The sequence below is a fragment of the Moschus berezovskii genome, chromosome 5 (assembly GCF_049115385.1).
Source record: "Moschus berezovskii isolate FMDL1 chromosome 5, NW_MosBer_1.0, whole genome shotgun sequence".
Classification (NCBI taxonomy): Eukaryota; Metazoa; Chordata; class Mammalia; order Artiodactyla; family Moschidae; genus Moschus; species Moschus berezovskii.
In genome coordinates, this window is record NC_142464.1 from 13219207 (window position 1) to 13239629 (window position 20423).

The 20423-nt window shown below is 36.5% G+C and overlaps 1 protein-coding gene across 2 annotated transcripts in view; it reads right to left on the reverse strand.

The window, feature by feature from the left end:
* Nucleotides 1–8003: 8003 nt before the first annotated feature.
* LOC129562086 (bifunctional heparan sulfate N-deacetylase/N-sulfotransferase 3) overlaps nt 8004–20423 on the reverse strand; it is a 189265-nt gene continuing 176845 nt past the window's right edge. For both annotated transcript variants that reach the window (XM_055435036.2, XM_088836150.1), the window contains exons 13-14: nt 15726–15828; nt 8004–9124 (exon numbers count right to left, since the gene is read on the reverse strand). In XM_055435036.2, the coding sequence (XP_055291011.1) occupies nt 9005–9124; nt 15726–15828 (223 nt within the window). In that variant the 3' untranslated portion in view covers nt 8004–9004. The remainder of the gene's footprint in view (nt 9125–15725; nt 15829–20423) is intronic.

Sequence of the window (20423 nt, forward strand, 5' to 3'; positions counted from 1 at the left end):
GACTGCAAGGAGGTCAAACCAGTCAATCCTAAAGGAAATCAACACTGAATACTCATTAGAAGCACTGATGCTGAAGCTGAAGCTCATACTTTGGCCACCTGATGCAAAGAGCCAACTCACTGGAAAAGACCTTGATGCTGAAAAGATTGAAAGAAAAAGAAGCGGGTGGCAGAAGATGAGATGGTTAGATAGCATCACTAACTCAATGGACATGAATCTGAGCAAACTCCAGGGGACAGTAGAGCATAGGGGAGCCTGGTGTGCTGCAGTGCATGGGGTTTCAAAGAGTCGGACACGACTTAGTGAATGGACAAGAATAGAAACACCCAAATTAAGAATGCTTCTCTCCTTTCTTGTCAGGGTGGTCTTGGACATGAGGAAGAAGGTGACACTGGCCTCAGATGTACCTGGCACTGGATGAATCTCATCAAGTTTAGCCTTTGCTAAGTGGGCTCTGGCATCCATGGTCTGGGCTCTTCATATCCTGCAGTCATCAGTCTGTGAAGATCATTAGATGTCCTCCTGGTCCTAGCTTACGGATCTAAAAAGGCCCATTCTTAGTGATTTCTGCAGCATCCAATGGAGAATGGGAATTTTTATATATTCTTCTGTGCCACTGTGGAACCTGTGCAATCTTAGATTATATGCCTAGAACACCGTGTCCTGTTGTCACTATTTTGTTCCTGTACCATTAGTGGGCAGAGCACATAGAGGAGGTTGCTGTTCGGCAAACCCTTATTTGGAAAGTAGGACACAGCTTTCTCTCTTCTTGGAGCTTCAGTTTTAAAGAAAATCTCTCGTCCTGAACTCATACCCATGTTTGCCTCTCTTCTCCCTTTCCAGTGTTTCTTCATCTCCAGCCAGGCAACGTCCAGTCTGGGAATGGAATAGGAAGGTATAGTCTGGCTTCCCATTACATAAGCCTATTACTTATGGTATAAGTTTTGGCTTATGGTACATAAATTACTTTCAACTCCCATGCCATTGATTCTCACATTTTTTGGTCTCAGGATCCCTTACATTTTACAAAATTATTGAGGACTCCAAAATTTATGAAAGTTATATCTATCAATATTTACTGTACTAGAAATTCAAACTGAGGAAACAAAAATATTAATTGATTTAAGAACAAGATCAAACCCATAACAAGATCATAGTTTTAATAAAATATAACTGTTTTCCAAAACAAAAAAAATTAGTGAAAAGAGTGATGTTGTGTTATAGCTTTGTATATCTCTTTAATCTTTGGCTTAGTAGAAGATAGGTGGATTCTGATTTCTGTGTTTGCATTCAGTCTCTTTTGATGTTGCTTTTGCTGAAGTGTGTCGAGAAAATCTAAGCTTACCTAAATATGTGTTTGGGAAAGGGGAGTGTATACTTATAGCCTTTCAGGTAATTGTGGATATTTTTCTTTGATACTGTGCTAAAACTTGACAAGTGGTATTTTCTTAGAGGCTGTTTGTAATGTGGAATCTGAAGCCAAATCAAAAACCTTTTCACACTCTGCTACATTAAGAACTATTAAGCTATCTTGCCTAAGAATGGGTGTTTTACCATTATAATGGTTGCACTACATATAATGATTTTTGTAACCTCATACATCAGTTGTTTGGAAAATACTGGTTTATTATTCAGATCTTCCAAATATTGGTACATTTTAATATATAATATTAAAAGATCGTATTTGTTAATATCACCATCAGTCTCATCAGAGAAAGTATTTAAATAATAGTATGCTGTTAAGCTCCAAGTAATGCATACAAGATCTGCAACATTCTAATTTTCACTTGAAAGCTCAAATTTTATCATTGGCAATAAATACTGTTCAGTTCAGTTCAGTCACTCAGTTGTGTCCGACTCTCCGCGCCTTTATTGTTAATTGTTTTTCTTAAAGTGACAGGCTAACTTTTTTCATTAAAAAATGTCTTAAAATTCTCAAGTTTGAATAATCATAGTTCCTGCCATTCTTTTAGGTCAAAATGATGTTCTGTGAGTGAGGTGACTAGTTTTTGTCAGACAAATTAAAAAAGAAGTTCAATTTGCAACTCAAATAATTGCTCAGGTGCTTTTCCTTGAGACAGCTATCTACTTCAGTGTATGGTGGAGGTACTCCAGGTATGCTTCACATTTTGAAACAGAATATTAAAAAGATAGGTATGAGGGGATGAAATTGAATGGTGTTAATAATTCTTACTGCCTTGTTGCGTGTTTTCTTAACTGAAGCTGACTTTGTAAATGAGCCTGCTGTGTATATATATGCACTGTCTACGGCGAGGAAAACCCAGAAAACACCCTTAAAAAGGAATCCAGGTCTTCCAGATTGGCAATGGAAAGGGCCACCCTTGGGGAGGGGTGCCTGGTCCTTCTAGCTAAGACTTGCTTCGCAGGACCACTTTCTCTTTGGACAGCTGTCACCAGTTACTACTACCACCCCCTTCCCTACCTAACCATTTGCAGAAGTCGTTCTCCCCCATCTTGAATCCAAGCTGGATATAGGATGCTTGAGGGAGTGGAATAGCACAGAAAGTTACGTCCAACAAGATACTCTAACAACAAGGCTTTTCCTGTCTAGTTGGACCTTTACTTTTGAGTGTGTGATGGTGGGGAACACAATGACCAGGAGACTTCTGTTAAAGCACCAGCAGTTTTACCCATTATTACTCTTGCAAAAACAGTGAAAATATCAGCACATTGACAAAGGAATATGATAAACTGGTGTTATTATGAAAATAGTTCTGACCATGCGGATTCCCTGAAAAGGACTTGGGTCTGCCGGGGGGCCACAGACTCTGCTTTGAGAACCATGTAAGCACTAAGTAAGGCTTTGTATTGCCGCAGAGGTCTTGCCTACCAGTTAGTCTCCTGGATAACATCTGCCAGCTGATGCTAAAATCAGTTGCCAATTACTGTTGGGCATGAATATTCATACGTATTTTTTAAAAAGTGATAGATTATTGCTGTTACTATTGATACTAAAGTAGTAGATGCACTTGGAAATGAAAATTCAAATGCTTCTCCCTGGTCCTGCACTCCAGCCCCATTTATCAAAGGTAAGTAACCATTCATATCTGAGTTGTGTTGATTGCCTCCATAATACCAACTATCATTCACCTTATCATCTTGGTTTGTCAACTTGAAGCATCATCTGTTGGTTCACACATGAAGGATGAGAGCTTTGGTTCATTTAGACCCTTATTCCTTGATGTGTGTAAATGTTTAACTCATTTACCGCCTTGGTCATCTTCCTACTTTTTTTAAGCATATATTTATATTTTTGTTTTTTGGTTATGTTTGTGGCTTTAAATAATGTATTTAAAAATAGATTTCTGCTGAACTTACCACAGGCCAAAAGCAGACCAGCGTATTCTCCAAACAGAGGTGAGATAGGAGGGATTGAAATACTCAGACCCCACTCCTGCCTCCAGCTTTCCCACCTAGATAATTTGTGGCTCCTGCCTGTGGCAGAGTGTGTGAGGGACAGGGAGAGCCACATGTCACAATAAATGGTGATAAAATGGAACAAGGGAAGGAGCTGGTACCGACGATCTCCTTTGACTTCTTCCATTGAAGGATGGGGAAATTGAGGCCCTAAAGGAAAACTGACTTACTCAGTGTTGTTTTGGTTAAGAACCGATATCGGGGCCAACATCTATATTAGTCCAATCGATTCTGTCTGCTATTCCAGTTGTACTTAGGGTATCCTTAGTTGGAGATAGAAGCAACATGGTTTCATCAAGTTGATCCCAGGTGGGAATGAAAATTGGTTAGTATTACATTTTCACAGCTTTTTATTGTTTTTAAAATTAGAATCTTTAACTTCTTTTAAATTTGTCAATTTATTTATCTGTCTGTAGAGCAGACCCTTTGTTTTTGATAGTATATGTTTTGTGGGCTTTTAAAAGTTTTGTTTACTTTGAAAGACATAAATTAAATTCTAAAAAAATACACTGTAGCCCTAAGAGTATATCGCATCTTGAGCTTGCATTTCTGTTTAAAGTGGTTGAAACTGAAAAATTCAGATTGAGAATAGTATTTACCAAATAGAGAAAAGAAGACCAATTTTTCTGGTCCAACTGTATAAATTATGCATAATATTTAAGAGCAAGATCTGCCTTCCATTTCACTTATTGATTTGAAGAAGAGCATTTTGGCATCAGAAATGCAGACAGCAGGCATTTCCTACACCTAATTTATTCCCTCATAACCAAGAAACAGCTTGATATAGACAGTTTTATGTAAGATTTGTCACAGATCCTGGGTGCTTTGGAAATGTTTCACATTTCTTTCAGTTTAATTCTGTTTTCTGTATGAAAAAATGTGGGTAAATACATTCTTCCTAGCAATATCTTGGAGACTTTATATTGTGAGTGTTTAATTTGTGGAATTTGCTTTGACTTCTGTGGAAGGAATTGATAGGCAAATAAAATATTTGACCTGAATCTGGCTAGTGGATGTCTTTCTTAAACACTGACACTTTTCATGATTCTTCTTTTTCTAAAAAGGAGATGGTAAAAATATAGCAGGTTCCAATTTTAGTGATCTATTAATCTTTGTGTCTATAACTTTTGGGAATAGACTGAGAAATGATAGAAACTCAATGAGTAAGATAAGTACAGGATTAAAGGAAGAAGGTGGAAGTGGAGGGCACGAATAAATTTCACCTGCTAATAAATAAATGAATACACTTTTGTGACTTTTGTTAAGAAACTGAATATATAGAGAACTGTGTAGACAATAAATTGAGGACAAAATAGTAGGAACGTGTAGTAGCACTGGATGGGGAGAAACGGCCCTCAAATTCTCTTAGCTACCGTTGGCCACAGGTGAAAGGCTTACTCAAAGTAAATTCCAGATTTTTCTGGGAATGGAATCAATGATGCATTGTGTCTTTAGCTCTTATCCTCAAAGCATAAATTAATGGCTTGACCTTATAAAATTTAGTTTGCTTTTAGGTAAACTGAAAAGAAGTTAAACATGTCAAGCCAACACAAATAATTTCTCAAGGATTATCCACCACAGGGATTCATTGCTCTTTCCATGACTCCTAACTATTTGGGGATGGGTGTGTGTGTGCATGGGGTGGGGTGGGCAGGATGAAGGCAGCAGCCATGCTGTAGGTGGTAGCCATGCCGTGTCAGTTTTGGCAGAACAGAACTCAGCCTTAGAGAATAATTTGAAAATAGAGAAATCTCTTCATTCTGAAATATTTGAACTGTTCAGTGGCTCCTCATCAGTGAGCGTTAAACATATCTCCTGGAAAATGAAGTGCTGATATCTCTTGAAAGTAAAATATTGTAAGTCATTATAAGCCACTAACATTGACGGGGTTGGTTTATTAAACACTTACCAGTTGGTCTCAGAGTAATACTGCAAGGAGATCCAACCAGTCCATTCTAAAGGAGATCAATCCTGGATGTTCATTGGAGGGACTGATGCTAAAGCTGAAACTCCAATACTTTGGCCACCTCATGAGACGAGTTGACTCACTGGAAAAGACTCTGATGCTGGGAAAGGTTGGGGGCGGGAGGAGAAGGGGACGACGGAGAATGAGATGGCTGGATGGCATCACCGACTCTGTGGACATGAGTTTGAGTGTACTCCGGGAGTTGGTGATGGACAGGGAGGCCTGGCGTGCTGTGATTCATGGGGTCGCGGAGAGTCGGACACGACTGAGCGACTGAACTGAACTGAACTGAAATAGAACATAGGATGGCACACATAGAAAATTGGGGGTCAGATGTGTCCTAGACTGGAGAACTGTGTGTCTGGGAGACAGTCCTATGAAGAATCAGCTGGTGTATGATGACAGGGTGGGTTGCAACATGAGAAAGCCTCATGTTTAGAAAACAAAGGGAATGGAATAGAGAAAAGAAAGTTTTATGGAAAATGTAGATAAATGTCTAACTCTCCTGACTCCCTCCTTTTTTTTTTTCAACAGAGGTGTTCTATTTTGCTAGATTTTTAAGAAAAGAGATACTAGCTAACTCCTTATAAAGCTCTAAAGAAAGCAGCTGATTTGTGGGGAGCAGAGCAGAGCACTAGATGCTAATACTTCAGGTTTTCAAGTCTGTTAGGTAACAGCTGTGTGCCTTTCTCACTTTCTGGTCTCATGAGCGACCCTAGGAAATGTTTTATGTCTACTAGAACTAAACAAAAACTAACTAACATTGATTAGAAGATCTGTTTAAGGTTATATCATTAACAATAAACTCATGTCTTCCTGGGAAGTCTTCCATGAATCTCTCCATTTTGAATTGTATTAGTGGTATCTATGTTCTATGACCACTTCCCACTTGGTCACAGGCAAACACCAACTATCAAACAAATGCCTTCTTGTTACCTAAAATCACCAGGCTCAAACTCTTTTCTTATCACAGTTTATTGTTGTACATATGAGGTACCATGCTACTATCAGAGTTATTTCCAGGTTTTTTATTTTAAAAAACTCAGAAAAAAAAGTTTCCATTAATTTTCATTCAATGTGAATGACAAGAATATTATAGCTATAAACACTGAAATAACCATTTCATTTCTTCCTGAGGAAGTTTCATATTTTAAGCAATGAAAAAAGAATGCCATACAAAGCTAGTTTGAAATCACATTATCTCTGTCTTTCCCCGTGTGTATTTATGTTACTTTCAGAGGAGCATAACGGCCACCTGGAGTATCCAATGTAGCAAGTATGCATGTCCCCTAGAATCTGAGTTGTCTTCCAGATACACTGAGTGATCAAAATTTCTTTCAAAGGTCTGCTGCTTTAGGTAGCATAATATCTATATTATGAATGAGTAAATTTTGGCATGATCTCTTCTTTCTTTTCTTTTCATCCCACAAGCATCCGGTGTGTTTTTGACATTTCTTAAAGGGTAAGCTGTTTAGTTGACTCCGTTTACCCAGACAAAATTACACCGTTAGCAGCTTTGTTTAGAAGTTTAAATGCACATCTCATCCTTGAAGTGCAAATGCATTGTTTTTCTTTTCCTTTCCTTTTTTTTTTTTTGAATCAGTAGAAATGTTGTCAAAATGAAAACACAATACCGTATGTAACTCCTGGGGCCTGTTCTCACTATGTTTGACCCTCTTAAGCTAATTTTCTTAAAATAATGAACGTTAAAGGCTGTATTCATTTTCTAGTATGTTAGGCATGTGCTGTTCATAGAAGGTAGTGGTAAGCATGAAGACTGACTTTACCATCTTTGTCCAAATGACTTTTATTTTGCTTTTACTGTCAGGGATCTTAAAGTCTGGTTCTTTGTCTAATTCTTTCTGCTAATAGCTTGTTTGTTTAAAAATTGGCTTATCATTTGGGTATACAAAACTTTAAAACATTTAATTAATTATTATAATACAATTTTAGAAATGAATAGTGAAAGTATCTCAAAATTTGTATTCTAATTAGTGAATAGTTGATAGAATTCAATTTCACATATTATAATGGCCATGAAACTATTTGGGCATAATTTTTTTTCTAATCATACTTTTGATAACATTCATAAAAGCTTATATAGTCATAGGAAGGAATTTATTTACTACTTAAATTTCCTATGTGTATAGTATATTTAAAAACTAAGTAAATATAAGCACAGGAAAATCAGCATGACATTCTTTTCTTTTTTTGAATACTTTATTAATCATATAATCATTAAAAATTTAAGTGTAAAATATATTTTAAGAACCATGCCTGGCTCATCTTGGTACTTCCTCCATTTAATTTAGTAGATAACCCATAAATTTAATTGTGTTCTGTTGTCTTCCATGAGAGTGATATACAAAATGTTCTAAAAAAATGGCACTGGGCTTTGATTATCTTTTTCTGCCTTGTACCATTGCAAATCTGAGATTAAAAATCATACATTAATTTGTTTTTTTTTTTGTTGCAGGTCTCTGCATTATACAGTTTCATTTTGAATTATCTGAAAAGATGTAATTTTTCTGTAATTGAAATATAAATAACCCAACATATCATCTGGAGAAACTGTCCAGTTTTCAGTTAATGGGTTTTGTTCTTGGGAACATTAAGAAAAAGTTGTTTACATTAAAAAGTCAGTCTGTTTCTGGAGATGACATAGACCTCAGATTCTGAGCAAACATTTCTGTAGAACCAGTGAGAACTACTGGAGTTGATCTGCAGCTCACAGCAAAGGGACATAAGTTGTCAATCAGATATCTTCAGACCCCTGCAATTTCTCACTTTTAGAGGATTTAGTCAGTACACTTTATATTGCTTCTTACTGTTTCGGTATACTCAGTGTGTTTCTATTTCTCATCCAATAGCTGGTACACCATACCTTTCAGAATAATAAATATGTAATGATAGAGACATTAGTAACTTTTACAGAAATGCACTAGACTATGTGGATGAAAAATTGCTTTTTTCCTTCTATAACACTTATCTTTTTTTTTTTTTGATGCAGATAAAGCTCAAATATAACTTTACCACTCTCTGATCTAGGACAAATTGTAAATTATAATTCTTTCTAAATACTTCAGTGGATTTTATATTTTTGCAAGCAGTTTTCACAAGCATTAGGCGTCTGGCGCTTTATGCTACATTGTGATGTTTACTTTTTGTTTTGTAGGACACTTTGTAGAATCAAAGAATAAGAAAACATTCTACAGGCAAACAGTAGCCTAAAAGTCTACAGAGACATAATCTTAGTTGATATATAAAAGTGTAAATATTATTACGAAATGGAACAGTTCTGCATTGGTATTTGATATTTATATTGGTTGCTATTGATTAACACATGAGTGCACAGTAGTCTCCAATAACCCCACAGGCTCAGATATGGGTTAAGAGAAAGGCCATAGGCCTCAAGGCTTGTAACAAATACTTTTAGTTTTGTTTTGTTTCTAATCATCCACGTGCCAGCACATGGAAAGAACTTTGCTTTGCTTTTCTCATTTGAAGAGGTATATTTTTAAACCACCTTTTGGTAGCTCCTGGAAGCTCTGGGAGAGGTGAGCATCCCACGGAGACGCATTCTCGAGCTTTCTCACAGTGCTATCTCACTTTCTGCAGCTCCTGCCTCAGCCAGGACGGCAGAGGCTGCCCCAGTCTGTGCAGCAGCTTGGAGAGTTCCACATTGTGGTCACGATAGTAGCTGGATAGAAATGCTCTGCTCTGAGGTGGGAGCAGGAGACACAAGGACAGTCAGTTTTATTTGTTAGAGTATACTTCATACACTTTGACGATGTATATTTATATCTGTAGATATTTACATAGTGGCTTAAAATTGATTTTAAGCATGCAGACTATTTATTTAGTACAATATAGTCAACAAAAGAGCCCAAAATACAATACTTGGGTGCAACCTCAAAAATGACAGTATGATCTTGGTTCATTTCCAAGGCAAACCATTCAGTATCAGTAATCCAAGTCTATGCCCCAACCACTGACGCCAAAGAAGCTGAAGGTGACTGCTTCTATGAAAACCTATTACACTTTCTAGAACTAGCACCCCCAAAAGATGTCCTTTTCATCACAGGGGACTGAAATGCAAAAGTAGGAAGTCAAGAGATACCCAGAATAACAGGCAAGTTTGGCCTTGAAGTACAAAATGAAACAGGGCAAAACCTAACAGTTTTGTCAAGAGAACATGTTAGTTATAGCATTTCCAATAACTCAAAAGATGACTCTACATATGGACATCACCAGATGGTGATGAAATCATACTGACTATGTTCTTTGCAGCCAAAGATGGAGAAGCTCTATTCAGTTAGTGAAAACAAGACCTGGAGCTGACTGTGGCTCAGATCATGAGCTCCTTATCGCAAAATTCATGCTTAAACTGAAGAAAGTAGGGAAAACCACTAGCCCATTCAGCTTTGACCTAAATCAAATCCCTTATATATATATATATATATAGTGGAAGTAACAAATATATTCAGGGGATTAGATCTGGTAGAAACTGCCTGAAGAACTATGGACAGAAGTTTGTAATATTGTACCCAAGGCAGTGACCAAAACCATCTTAATGAAAAAGAAATGCAAGAAGCTGAAGTGGTTGTTTGAGGAGGCTCTACAAATAGCTGAGGAAAGAAGAGAAGTGAAACGCAAGGGAGAAAGGGAATGATATACCCATCTGAATGCAGAGTTCCAGAGAAGAGCAAGGAGAGATAAGAAGGCCTTGCTAAATAGAGGAGATAGAGGAAAACAATAGGATGGGGAAGACTAGAGATATCATCAAGAAAATCGGAGATCTCAAGGGAATATTTCATGCCAGGATGGGCATGATAAAGGACAGAAACGGTAAGGACTTAACAGAAGCAGAGATATTAAGAAGAGGTGGCAAGAATACACAGAAGAACTATACAAGAAAGTTCTTAATGACCCAGATAACCACGATGATGTGGTCACTCACCTAGAGCTGGACATCCTGGAATGTGAAGTCAGGTGGACCTTAGAAAGCACTACTGTGAACAAAGTTAGTGGAGGTGATGGAATTTCAGCTGAGCTATTTCAAATCCTGAAAGATGATGCTGTTAAAGTGCTGCACTCAATATATCAGCAAATTTGGAAAACTCAGCAGTAGTCACTGGAAAAGGTCAGTTTTCATTCCAATCTCAAAGAAAGGCAATGCCAAAGAATGCTCAAACTACTGTACAGTTGTCCTCATTTCACATGTTAGTAAGGTTATGCCCAAAGTCCTTCAAGCTAGGCTTCAGCAGTACTTGAATTAAGAACGTCCAGATGTACAAACTGGATTTAGAAAAAGCAGAGGAACCAGAGATCAAATTGCCAACACCCGCTGGATCATGGAGAAAGCAAGAGAGTTCCAGAAAAAACATCTGGAAGGTCCATCTAGTCAAAGCTATGGTTTTTCCAGTAGTCATGTATGGATGTGAGAGTTGGACCATAAAGAAGGCTGAGTGCTGAAGAATTGAAGCTTTTGAACTGCGGTGCTGGAAAATACTCTTGAGAGTCCCTTGGACAGCAAGGAGATTAAACCAGTCAATCCTAAAGGAAATCAACCCCTGAATATTCATTGGAAGGACTGATGCTGAAGCTGAAGCTCCAGTACTTTGGCCACCTGATGCGAAGAGCTGACTCATTGGGAAAGACCCTGATGCTGAGAAAAATTGAAGGCAAAAGTAGAAGGGAGTGGCAGAGGATGAGATGGTTGGATAGTTTCACTGACTCAATGGATATGAATTTGAGCAAAGTCCATGAGATAGTGGAGGACAGAGGACTGGGGCATGCTGCAGTCCATGGAGTTACAGAGTCAGACATGACTTAGTGGCTGAACAACAAAACATAGTGACTCTGTTCTTCAAAATACACACTCCAAACACATAAATGTTTTCACTAGGGAAAAGGCTTTTGTATCAAACATGTGGTTTATGTGTGCAGAATTAAATGTTTAAATAGTTAGACTGAGTTTAGAAATATAGCTGTAACAACGTGATTGGTTCCAGTATCATGCTTTATTAAAACTGCTCTGACTTTGGAGCAAGAGTTGGCTTGTAAATCTGTAAAATAAAACACTCTTTTATCATCATTAATTTACATGTAGAATTTGAAGATAATATTTTCTTAAGAGCACTTTTAAAGCATACACAGAATACTCACTATTAAAACAGTACTGTGGTAAACCTTAAAAATACAGTAGGTAAATCAGATAAACCTACAACCTGATATAATTGCACTATTTGACCCAAGGAAGGAAAGGAATGCCTTGTAAACTATCCTGATTTACAAGGAGGTAGATTTCCCTTCAATAAAAGAAAATATTTAATAATTGAAATTGTAAGAAATGGAAAGTGCTGTGTTATAAGGTGGTGTTTAGTGGGGTTTATATGTAGCTCAACTGACGGTGGTTGGGAATGTCATGGAGGGTGGGTTTCTGGATCTTTATCTGTACCTCTCCGCTTTACTATTCTGAGGGTTTCAGTTCAGTTGAATCTTTAAAAGATTAAAATTAATCTTTTAAAAATTATTAAATTTTATTAACTTTATTAAAATTAAAATTAATGTTTAAAATTATTTCTTCTGCTCTTCTCTTAAAATATCATATCTGATACCCCATCTTAAATGCCATAGAAAAACATGTCATTTTATGTTGATAAGTTCAGTGTAACACAGTGGTTTTTGCAGTAATTACGATCCTGGAACAAGACTGGACATTTGCTGTACTGTAACCATCACTGCGATCAAGGGAGAACCCAAACCTTTGTGTGGCTCATGTGTCAGTCTCCCTACTTTTCTCTGTTTTGGGTCTCCTCAGTCATCAGCTCTAAAACCTCTGACAGGTCCAGCTAGCATACCCTGGCCAGAGAAAGGTGGAGACAAAACGTATTCCCAGATCCTCTGTCTGGGGGCCTGATCACTCTGTGCCTCCTTTGCTGCCAACCAGACCTGGAATCCAGGGCTGAGCCCGAGGCCTTTGTGTAGAGGCTTCCCCACTGTGTTCTCTCCTAACATCTCCCTTTGCATTGTTCCTCTTGATGAAGGAAGCCCTGGGGCAACAGCAGCCTGGGACTGCCTACATACTGCCAGCTTGCTCCCCAATATTTCCCACGTTACAAAGGATTCTCCAGCGTCTCAACTAACTTTAGAATTGAACCTCTTGAGATCCACATCTTCCTACATTCCCTTGGAGTTTCGTATCAATATCGTACCTCCTGATATGGAGCATTATCTCAACTACATCTCGTTGTACTGGCTTTTTTGGCATTATTTTCAAACCCGACAGCCTGTATCAGCAGGCTGTGCCCTATTAAGTATGTTGTCCTGTGCCCTATTAAGTGAGTATGTTGGTCCCCATAATCAAGTACCCCTTCTTCTTCTGTTCCCTCCTATGGCAAGATAACTGATATGAGATTTGTAAAGTACAACACGTCCTATTTGAGAGTCTAATATGTTCAGGCCAAAAATTACTAGGACAGAATTCAGTGCTATGCAGAATTTACATACATTGGTATCTGATGATTGTTCAGAAAGGATACTATTTTAGATGGCAAATCAGACAGAATATATGCTAATGTATGCCAATGTTGTCCATTTCATGCAAACGCACATGAAATTAATGTAATAAAAGGAATAATAATGTATATTTCTATAATATAAAACATGATAAAAGAAGAAATCATATAGTAAATTCAGTATCAGGTTGTTTATTGGACTATTATTAAAGGAACTATTAAGTGCTTTTGATTTGGAGAGGTAATTGACTAAGTGGTTCATTCAAAATGTCAGCTTTTATTCCTTCCCTGTATTTTGATAAACAAAGCCAAAGTGGAAGCCAAATAATCCACCAGATCGTCATTTCCAGGATCAAATGTATCCTGTGATGATTTGGTGACACTTGTGGGGAAGGGTCCTGGTGTTTTTTTCTGTAGAAGGAGGAGGAGCAAGCAGTGTGGTGGCAGTACTGCCTGCTCGAATCTTTCTACGCATTTGTGTTTTCATTACCTCCAGGTAAGATGCCTTACCCTCGCCTCCTGTCTGGGCATTATCTGTATGAAGTCAGCTACCCTACTGCCTCACATAAATCCATATGTATAGATATTATGATATCATAAGAAAAATAAATTTGGTTTTGACTCTGGTTCCTGCAGAGAGCTCCTAAGAACCTTGTAATTTCCTGAGTTACAGGGGTAAAAAAGAGTGTCTTTTGTTATATACAGTAAGTTCCTTTAAACTTTGCCCAAGTTTATGCTAATGAAGTGATCGTATGGTCCCTGGATAGCTTCAGACGGGGGCTGGTTGCTAGAGGAGAAGCTCTGGTGCTCAGGACCCTTCTGGACCTTGTCGTGTGTACCTCTCCATTTACAATAATAGGAAGTAAAGTATTTCTGGGGCATGTGAGTCATTATATCAAATTATAAAACCTGGGGAGGAATTCTTGGGAACCCCTGATTTGTAGCCAAGTTGGACAGATGTGTGAATAACCTTGGACCCCACTACTTGTTACTATAGTCTGAAGGGGGCAGTTTTGTGGGACTGAACCCTTAATCTGTGGGGGCTGTACTCAACCCTGGGTAGTTGGGGTCAGAATTGGATTAAATTATAGGACACCTACTTGGTGTCTGCAGAAAATTACAGAATTGCTTGGTATGGAAAACCCACATAATCTGATGTCAGAGGTGTTTGAGAAAAAACGTCTTAGGAATGTATTACATAGAAACCTTATTGAGAGGTACGGAACTACTAGTGCTATCCTGAAAAGTTTTGGATTTTTAATCTTTCTCTACCATGAATTTAATATCATGTCTCAGTATGTGTTTGATGGGAATAAAATAAAATGCTAAGAAAGATGTTCTACAGTGTCTTAAATGTTTTCGTTTCAGTAAATATACAGAGAAATAGCTTTGACATACATGAAAATGAAACATTTTATATTACTGTCTTGAAATGCTATGGAAATTGCCCTTGAATATTTATTAATGTGTATTGTTTTCATAGTGCTCTGAAGGTATATTTTAATAATCCACCAAAGAAAACTGTAGTTCTGACAGTACCCTTTGTTTATCAAAAGAACCCCCACAATGTCTTTTCAGTTCAGTTCAGTCGCTCAGTCATGTCCGACTCTGCGACCCCATGAATCACAGCACGCCAGGCCTCCCTGTCCATCACCAACTCCTGGAGTTCACTCAAACTCAGTCCATCGAGTCGGTGATGCCATCCAGCCATCTCATTCTCTGTCGTCTCCCCGTCTCCTCCCACCCCCAATCCCTCCTAGCATCAGACTCTTTTCCAGTGAGTCAACTCGTCGCATGAGGTGGCCAAAGTATTGGAGTTTCAATGTCTTTTAGATAGAATTTAATTATGAGCTTAGTGAGGACAGAGCTCTGTTTCTATCAGATTAGAATAAAAAAAAAAATGGTCCTGAAAGTCTTCAAGTATTAAAAAGGATTCAGATGAGTTCAGACCATGTTAGGATTCTCAGACCACTGTAGGATTCTTAGTTACCACAATATATTAAACATCATGGGAAAACAGTCTCAAATAATGTTTTAATTTTTGAGTTAGTTATTTTTTTTAATAAAATGAATCTACTTGCATTCTTGTGTCCAAACTGCACATTAACTGGACTGATTATGAAATCAAAATATTAATAAATTTTAAAATATGTGTAGTAAGCTTTAAAGTGAAAATACAGGGCCAGCAAAGTGGGAAAATTGTAGCTTTAAGTGACCACCATGGCCATGGCACCATTTGGAACAGAACAAACATGACATGTTACATGTCTATTGCAAAGTTTGGGTGTCTCCCTTCTCCAGAGCCTAAATTATCTGCTAGTATGTTATACATTTGGGAAATATATTAATTCTTTAATCTTATTATCATATTAGCAATTCAAAACTTAGTATACCAGTAACTAATATTATTATGCAGGCCCCATTTACCACTACAGAGTGACTTAGTGAAAATAAAATCTTTTGGTCCTATTTTTAATTTCCAGTTGATATATTTCCTGCCCTGGTTTCAGTTAATATTTTTAGTGCTAAAATTTCTGTGAATGTATCTCTTTTTGTAATGAGATGTTGCCTTCTTTGTTCTGATTCAAAATGGCAAATTCTATTGTTGACCTTTATTCTTGCATGACAGGTAATATATCACTGGAAAAATCAAAACAAGCAAGCAGGATGCATTCAATCCAAATGTTACTTTTTATTTTTAGAAAGTGAGTTTTGTATTTTAATAATTTTTATAAGAAAATAGATATATTTTTATGTATCATTTTGCTTATTTAGTTTGTATTTTTAAGCTCTATACTTACATCAGGGTCCATTGGAGGGTATTTTCTTCCTTTGCTCTTTCCAAGGCATTTTGTTTTACCTTCTTCCAGTAACTGACACCAGAAACCTTTATGAGAATCAAACCTTAAAAAGATACAAAGAGCAAAATAGTTTTTGAGCAACTAATATAATATACTGACCAAAACATGGAATATTTTAATTTGGATATTAATTTATAACTGAGGAAACTGGCATATTTTTTGACTGCATCACTTTACATAAAGTCTTTTGGCATACTTCTGAATTCTCAGTCCATCTGTCATCTCTGTGAGTTTGCCAGATATCTAATAGAAGAATTGTCAGCAGAAGGTCTCCTATTAATAGAAATTAATAAGCCTAACTCCTTCATCTGGAAAGAAAAGTTTTATAAGTTTCAAGCCCTTTCTTTCCTTTTGCAGGATTTAAAAATGACACATCAGGCTTCATCTGTATCTGTGGATTTATATAGTACTTTTATCATTCGATTACAGGTTAATAGAAGAGATAGGGTTTTGGTGTGTCATGGAGTGATTAATTTTAGAATTCTCTAGCTATAATCCATTTAATTATTTTTCCAGAGACACTTTTTTATTTTGGTATGAGCTCTGTATTAAAGTAGTAACACTTATAAATAAAGATTTTATGGTATAATTATAATAAAAATAATAGAAGCACTTTAAATTTATATTTTAGTGTACCAAAATATTTCATATAACTCTTTTTCATTTGAGCCTTCCTTATAACTCCTTAATGATATGGAGTATAGCATTTGTCCCACTTAATGGCACTTAGCTTAGTGTTTGGCTCTTTGTGAACACTCACCAACTGTTAGTTGAATAAAAAATGAGAAAGAAGGAAATGTTTGTCAAGGTTTATCTATCTTGGACTATATACTTTTTAAGTATGCAGGTGACAACTCAAGTCTGGGCCTCCTGACTCCACGTCCAGGGCCTTTTCTTCTTTACAGGTCTCTGGTTATGTTTTGTATTATCATTCATTATGAATATATAGTAATTTCCATGCTTGACTATAAAAGTGACTGCTAATAGTATTCATGATTCTTTCACTGCTTTTGTTATTCAGTGATTCTATTGCTATAATTTCTTCTTCATTAGAAATTATTATCATTTAGGACCACGTTTTTCTTTTGTCTTCAATCCATACCACTCAGAATGCTGCATCTAGCTCTTTCTTAAAATTATACTGTATACAATGAACAACTGGAAATCAAAATAAAAACATTTAATTTAGCATAAAACATGAAATAGCTAGGGATAAATTTAACACAAAATATGTGCAAGATCTGACAACAACTGTTAAGAGAAATTACAGAAGACACAAACAAAAGAAGAGCTGTACCATATTCACACATCAGAAGACTAAATATTTTTACAATATCAGTTCTCTCCAGATTTATCTAGAGAGTCAATGTAAGTTCAATCAAAATTCCAGTGGACTTTTTTGGGTAGAAATTAGAAAGATGATTATAAAATGTATATGGAAATAAAAGCTAACAATTTGTTTTAAACAAGCCAAAACAATTTGAAAGAGGAGATCAAAGCTGGAGATCTTATACTATTTTATTTCAAGATTTACTATAGTGCCACAGTAATGAAGCCTATGTAGTACTGGAACCAATGGATCAATGAACAAAATAGAATCTAGAAATAGACCAACACATCTACAGTCAACTGATTTTTAAAAGTGGTTTAGTGGGAAAGGACAGTCTTTTAAGCAAATGGAACTGGAAAAATTGGATATCTATATGGAAAATATGAATATCAATCCCAACCTCACACTGTATATGAAAATTAACTTGAAATGGGTTATAAAACCTAAATCTAAGTGCTAAACTGTTTGACTTCTGGAAGTAAACATAGGGAAAAACATATAAAATTTTTGTACCTTTGTTTAGGCAAGGATTTCTTAGGAAGAATGATAAAAGAATAATGATAGTTTTGAATACATCAAAATTTAAAACTTTTGCTTTTCTAAAATACTCAAGAAAATGAAAGGAGAAGCCACAGGTTGGGCAAAAATATTTGTAAAATGTATATCTAATAAAGGACTTATATTCAGAATACACAACTGAACTCAAAAAAGATGACATTATCAGTAAAAACTGAATAAAAGATTGGAATAGACACTTCATCAAAAAAACACAGATGATCAATAAACAAATGCAAGTTTGCTCAATATTGTTAGTCATTAAGAAAATGCAAATTAAAAATCATAAATGAAATATCACTAGATACTAGAATGACTTAATTTAAAACGGCCAATACCAAGCATTGACATAGATGTAGAACAGCTAGAACTGCTAAACTTTGTTAGGAGGAATTGAAAGATATTACAGCCACTTTGGAAAATTTCTTATAAAGTTAAGTATGTAGTTACTTTACAACCCATTAATCCCATTTCTAGGTATTTACCCAAAAAGAAATGAAAATATATGTCCATTCAAAGATCTGTACACAAATGTTCATAGTAGCTTTGTTCACAGTAGTCCCCAAATGGAAATAACCTTATGTCTATCAGCTGGCAAAAGGATAAATAAATTGTGCTATATCCATAAAATGGAGTACTATGTAACAATAAAAAACCCCCAATTACTGATGATGTAATGTCAGAAGTATTATGCTAAGTGAGGAAGTGGAAGAGGGGAAAAGATTGACTGCAAGAGAGCATGAGGAAACTTTTTTCTTAAACAACTTAAAAAAAAACTTCTTTCTTTTTCTTTGTGATGGTGTATACATGTCTGTCAAAATTCATCAAACTGTACAATTAAAATGGGTGAACTTTATTATATGTAAATTACACATCAATAGACCTGATTTAAAATTATATTTGTGATTGAATGTGTGATTTAGAGAGTAGGCTTTGTAGCTAATCTTGTAGACTTTGTAACTATAGCCCGATGAGAAGAAGGCAAACCTATATCTCTCTATCTGCACTGCTTTGGGTATTAGAGACACTACAGGATTACTCATATCCCACTTGTGCAAAGCCCATTTCATTCATTATTAAAGTGATTATGTGGACTTCCATGATGATCCAGTGGTTAAGAATCCACCTGCCAATGCAGGGTACACATGGGTTCAATCCCTGGTCCAGGGAGATTCCACATGCCTTAGCAACTAATTAAATTTTTAGAATTATTTAAAAAGTTAAAAAAGTGATTGTGTGGGATGAGGACACAACATGATATGTCTCCATGATGTTTATTTTTTTGTTTGAATCTGTAAGGCAACTGAAAAAATTAGTTTCATACTCAATGGTATAAGAAAGGAGAGCATTATTACATCAACCAACTTCAATAAAATAAATCATAAAAAAATAAAGACTAGGATTGAAATAATCTATACATGAAAGCTGGGAAGCTTTAATACAACATTTCTGAAAGTCTGCTATTGATATAACATTTTTCATTAACATTTTGTCATTAGTAATTTCCATAATTGAACTGTGACTCATTCAGGCCTGCTATTATTATGAGTTTTTTGTTGTTGTTGTTTTTGTTAATATACCTAACTGTAGATACATGTCTGGGTCATACACATACCTTACATTAAAATGAGCAGTCTTCTGACATAATGTTTCTTCAAGGAACATAACTTCACACATATTAAAATTAAAAATCAAATAAAAATTGGTTTTCTTTCACCTCTGGTAATTGATAACATCTCATGCAGTGAGCCATGATCTTTGTTTTCTGAATGTTGAGCTTCAAGCCAACCTTTTCACTCTCCTCTTTCACTGTCATCAAGAGGCTTTTTAGTTCCTCTTCACTTTCTGCCATAAGGGTGGTGTCATCTGCATATCTGAGGTAATTGATATTTCTCCCGGCAATCTTGATTCTAGCTTGTGCTTCTTCCAGCCCAGCGTTCCTCATGATGTACTCTGCATATAAGTTAAATAAGCAGGGTGACAATATACAACCTTGACGTACTTCTTTTCCTATTTGGAATCAGTCTGTTGTTCCATGTACAGTTCTGACTGTTGCTTCCTGACCTGCATACAGGTTTCTCAAGAGGCAGGTCAGGTGGTCTGGGATTCTCATCTCTTTCAGTATTTTCCACAGTTTATTGTGATCCACCCAGTCAAAGGCTTTGGCATAGTCAATGAAGCAGAAATAGATGTTTTTCTGGAACTCTCTTGCTTTCTTCATGATCCAGCGGATGTTGGCAATTTGATCTCTGGTGCCTCTGCCTTTTATAAATCCTGCTTGAATATCTGAAAGTTCACAGTTCACATATTGCTGAAGCCTGGCTTGGAGAATTTTGAGCATGACTTTACTAGCGTGTGAGATGAGTGCAATTGTGCGGTAGTTTGAGCATTCTTTGGCATTGCCTTTCTTTGGGATTGGAATGAAGACTGACCTTTTCCAGTCCTGTGGCCACTGCTGAGTTTTCCAAATTTGCTGGCATATTGAGTGCAGCACTTTCACAGCATCATCTTTCAGGATTTGAAATAGCTCAACTGGAATTCCATCACCTCCACTAGCTTTGTTCTCAGTGATGCTTCCTAAGGCCCACTTGACTTCACATTCCAAGATGTCTGGCTCTAGGTGAGTGATCACGCCCTCATGATTATCTTAGTCATGAAGATCTTTTTTGTACAGTTCTTCTGTGTATTCTTGCCACCTCTTCTTAATATCTTATGCTTCTGTTAGGTCCATACCATTTCTGTCCTTTATCGAG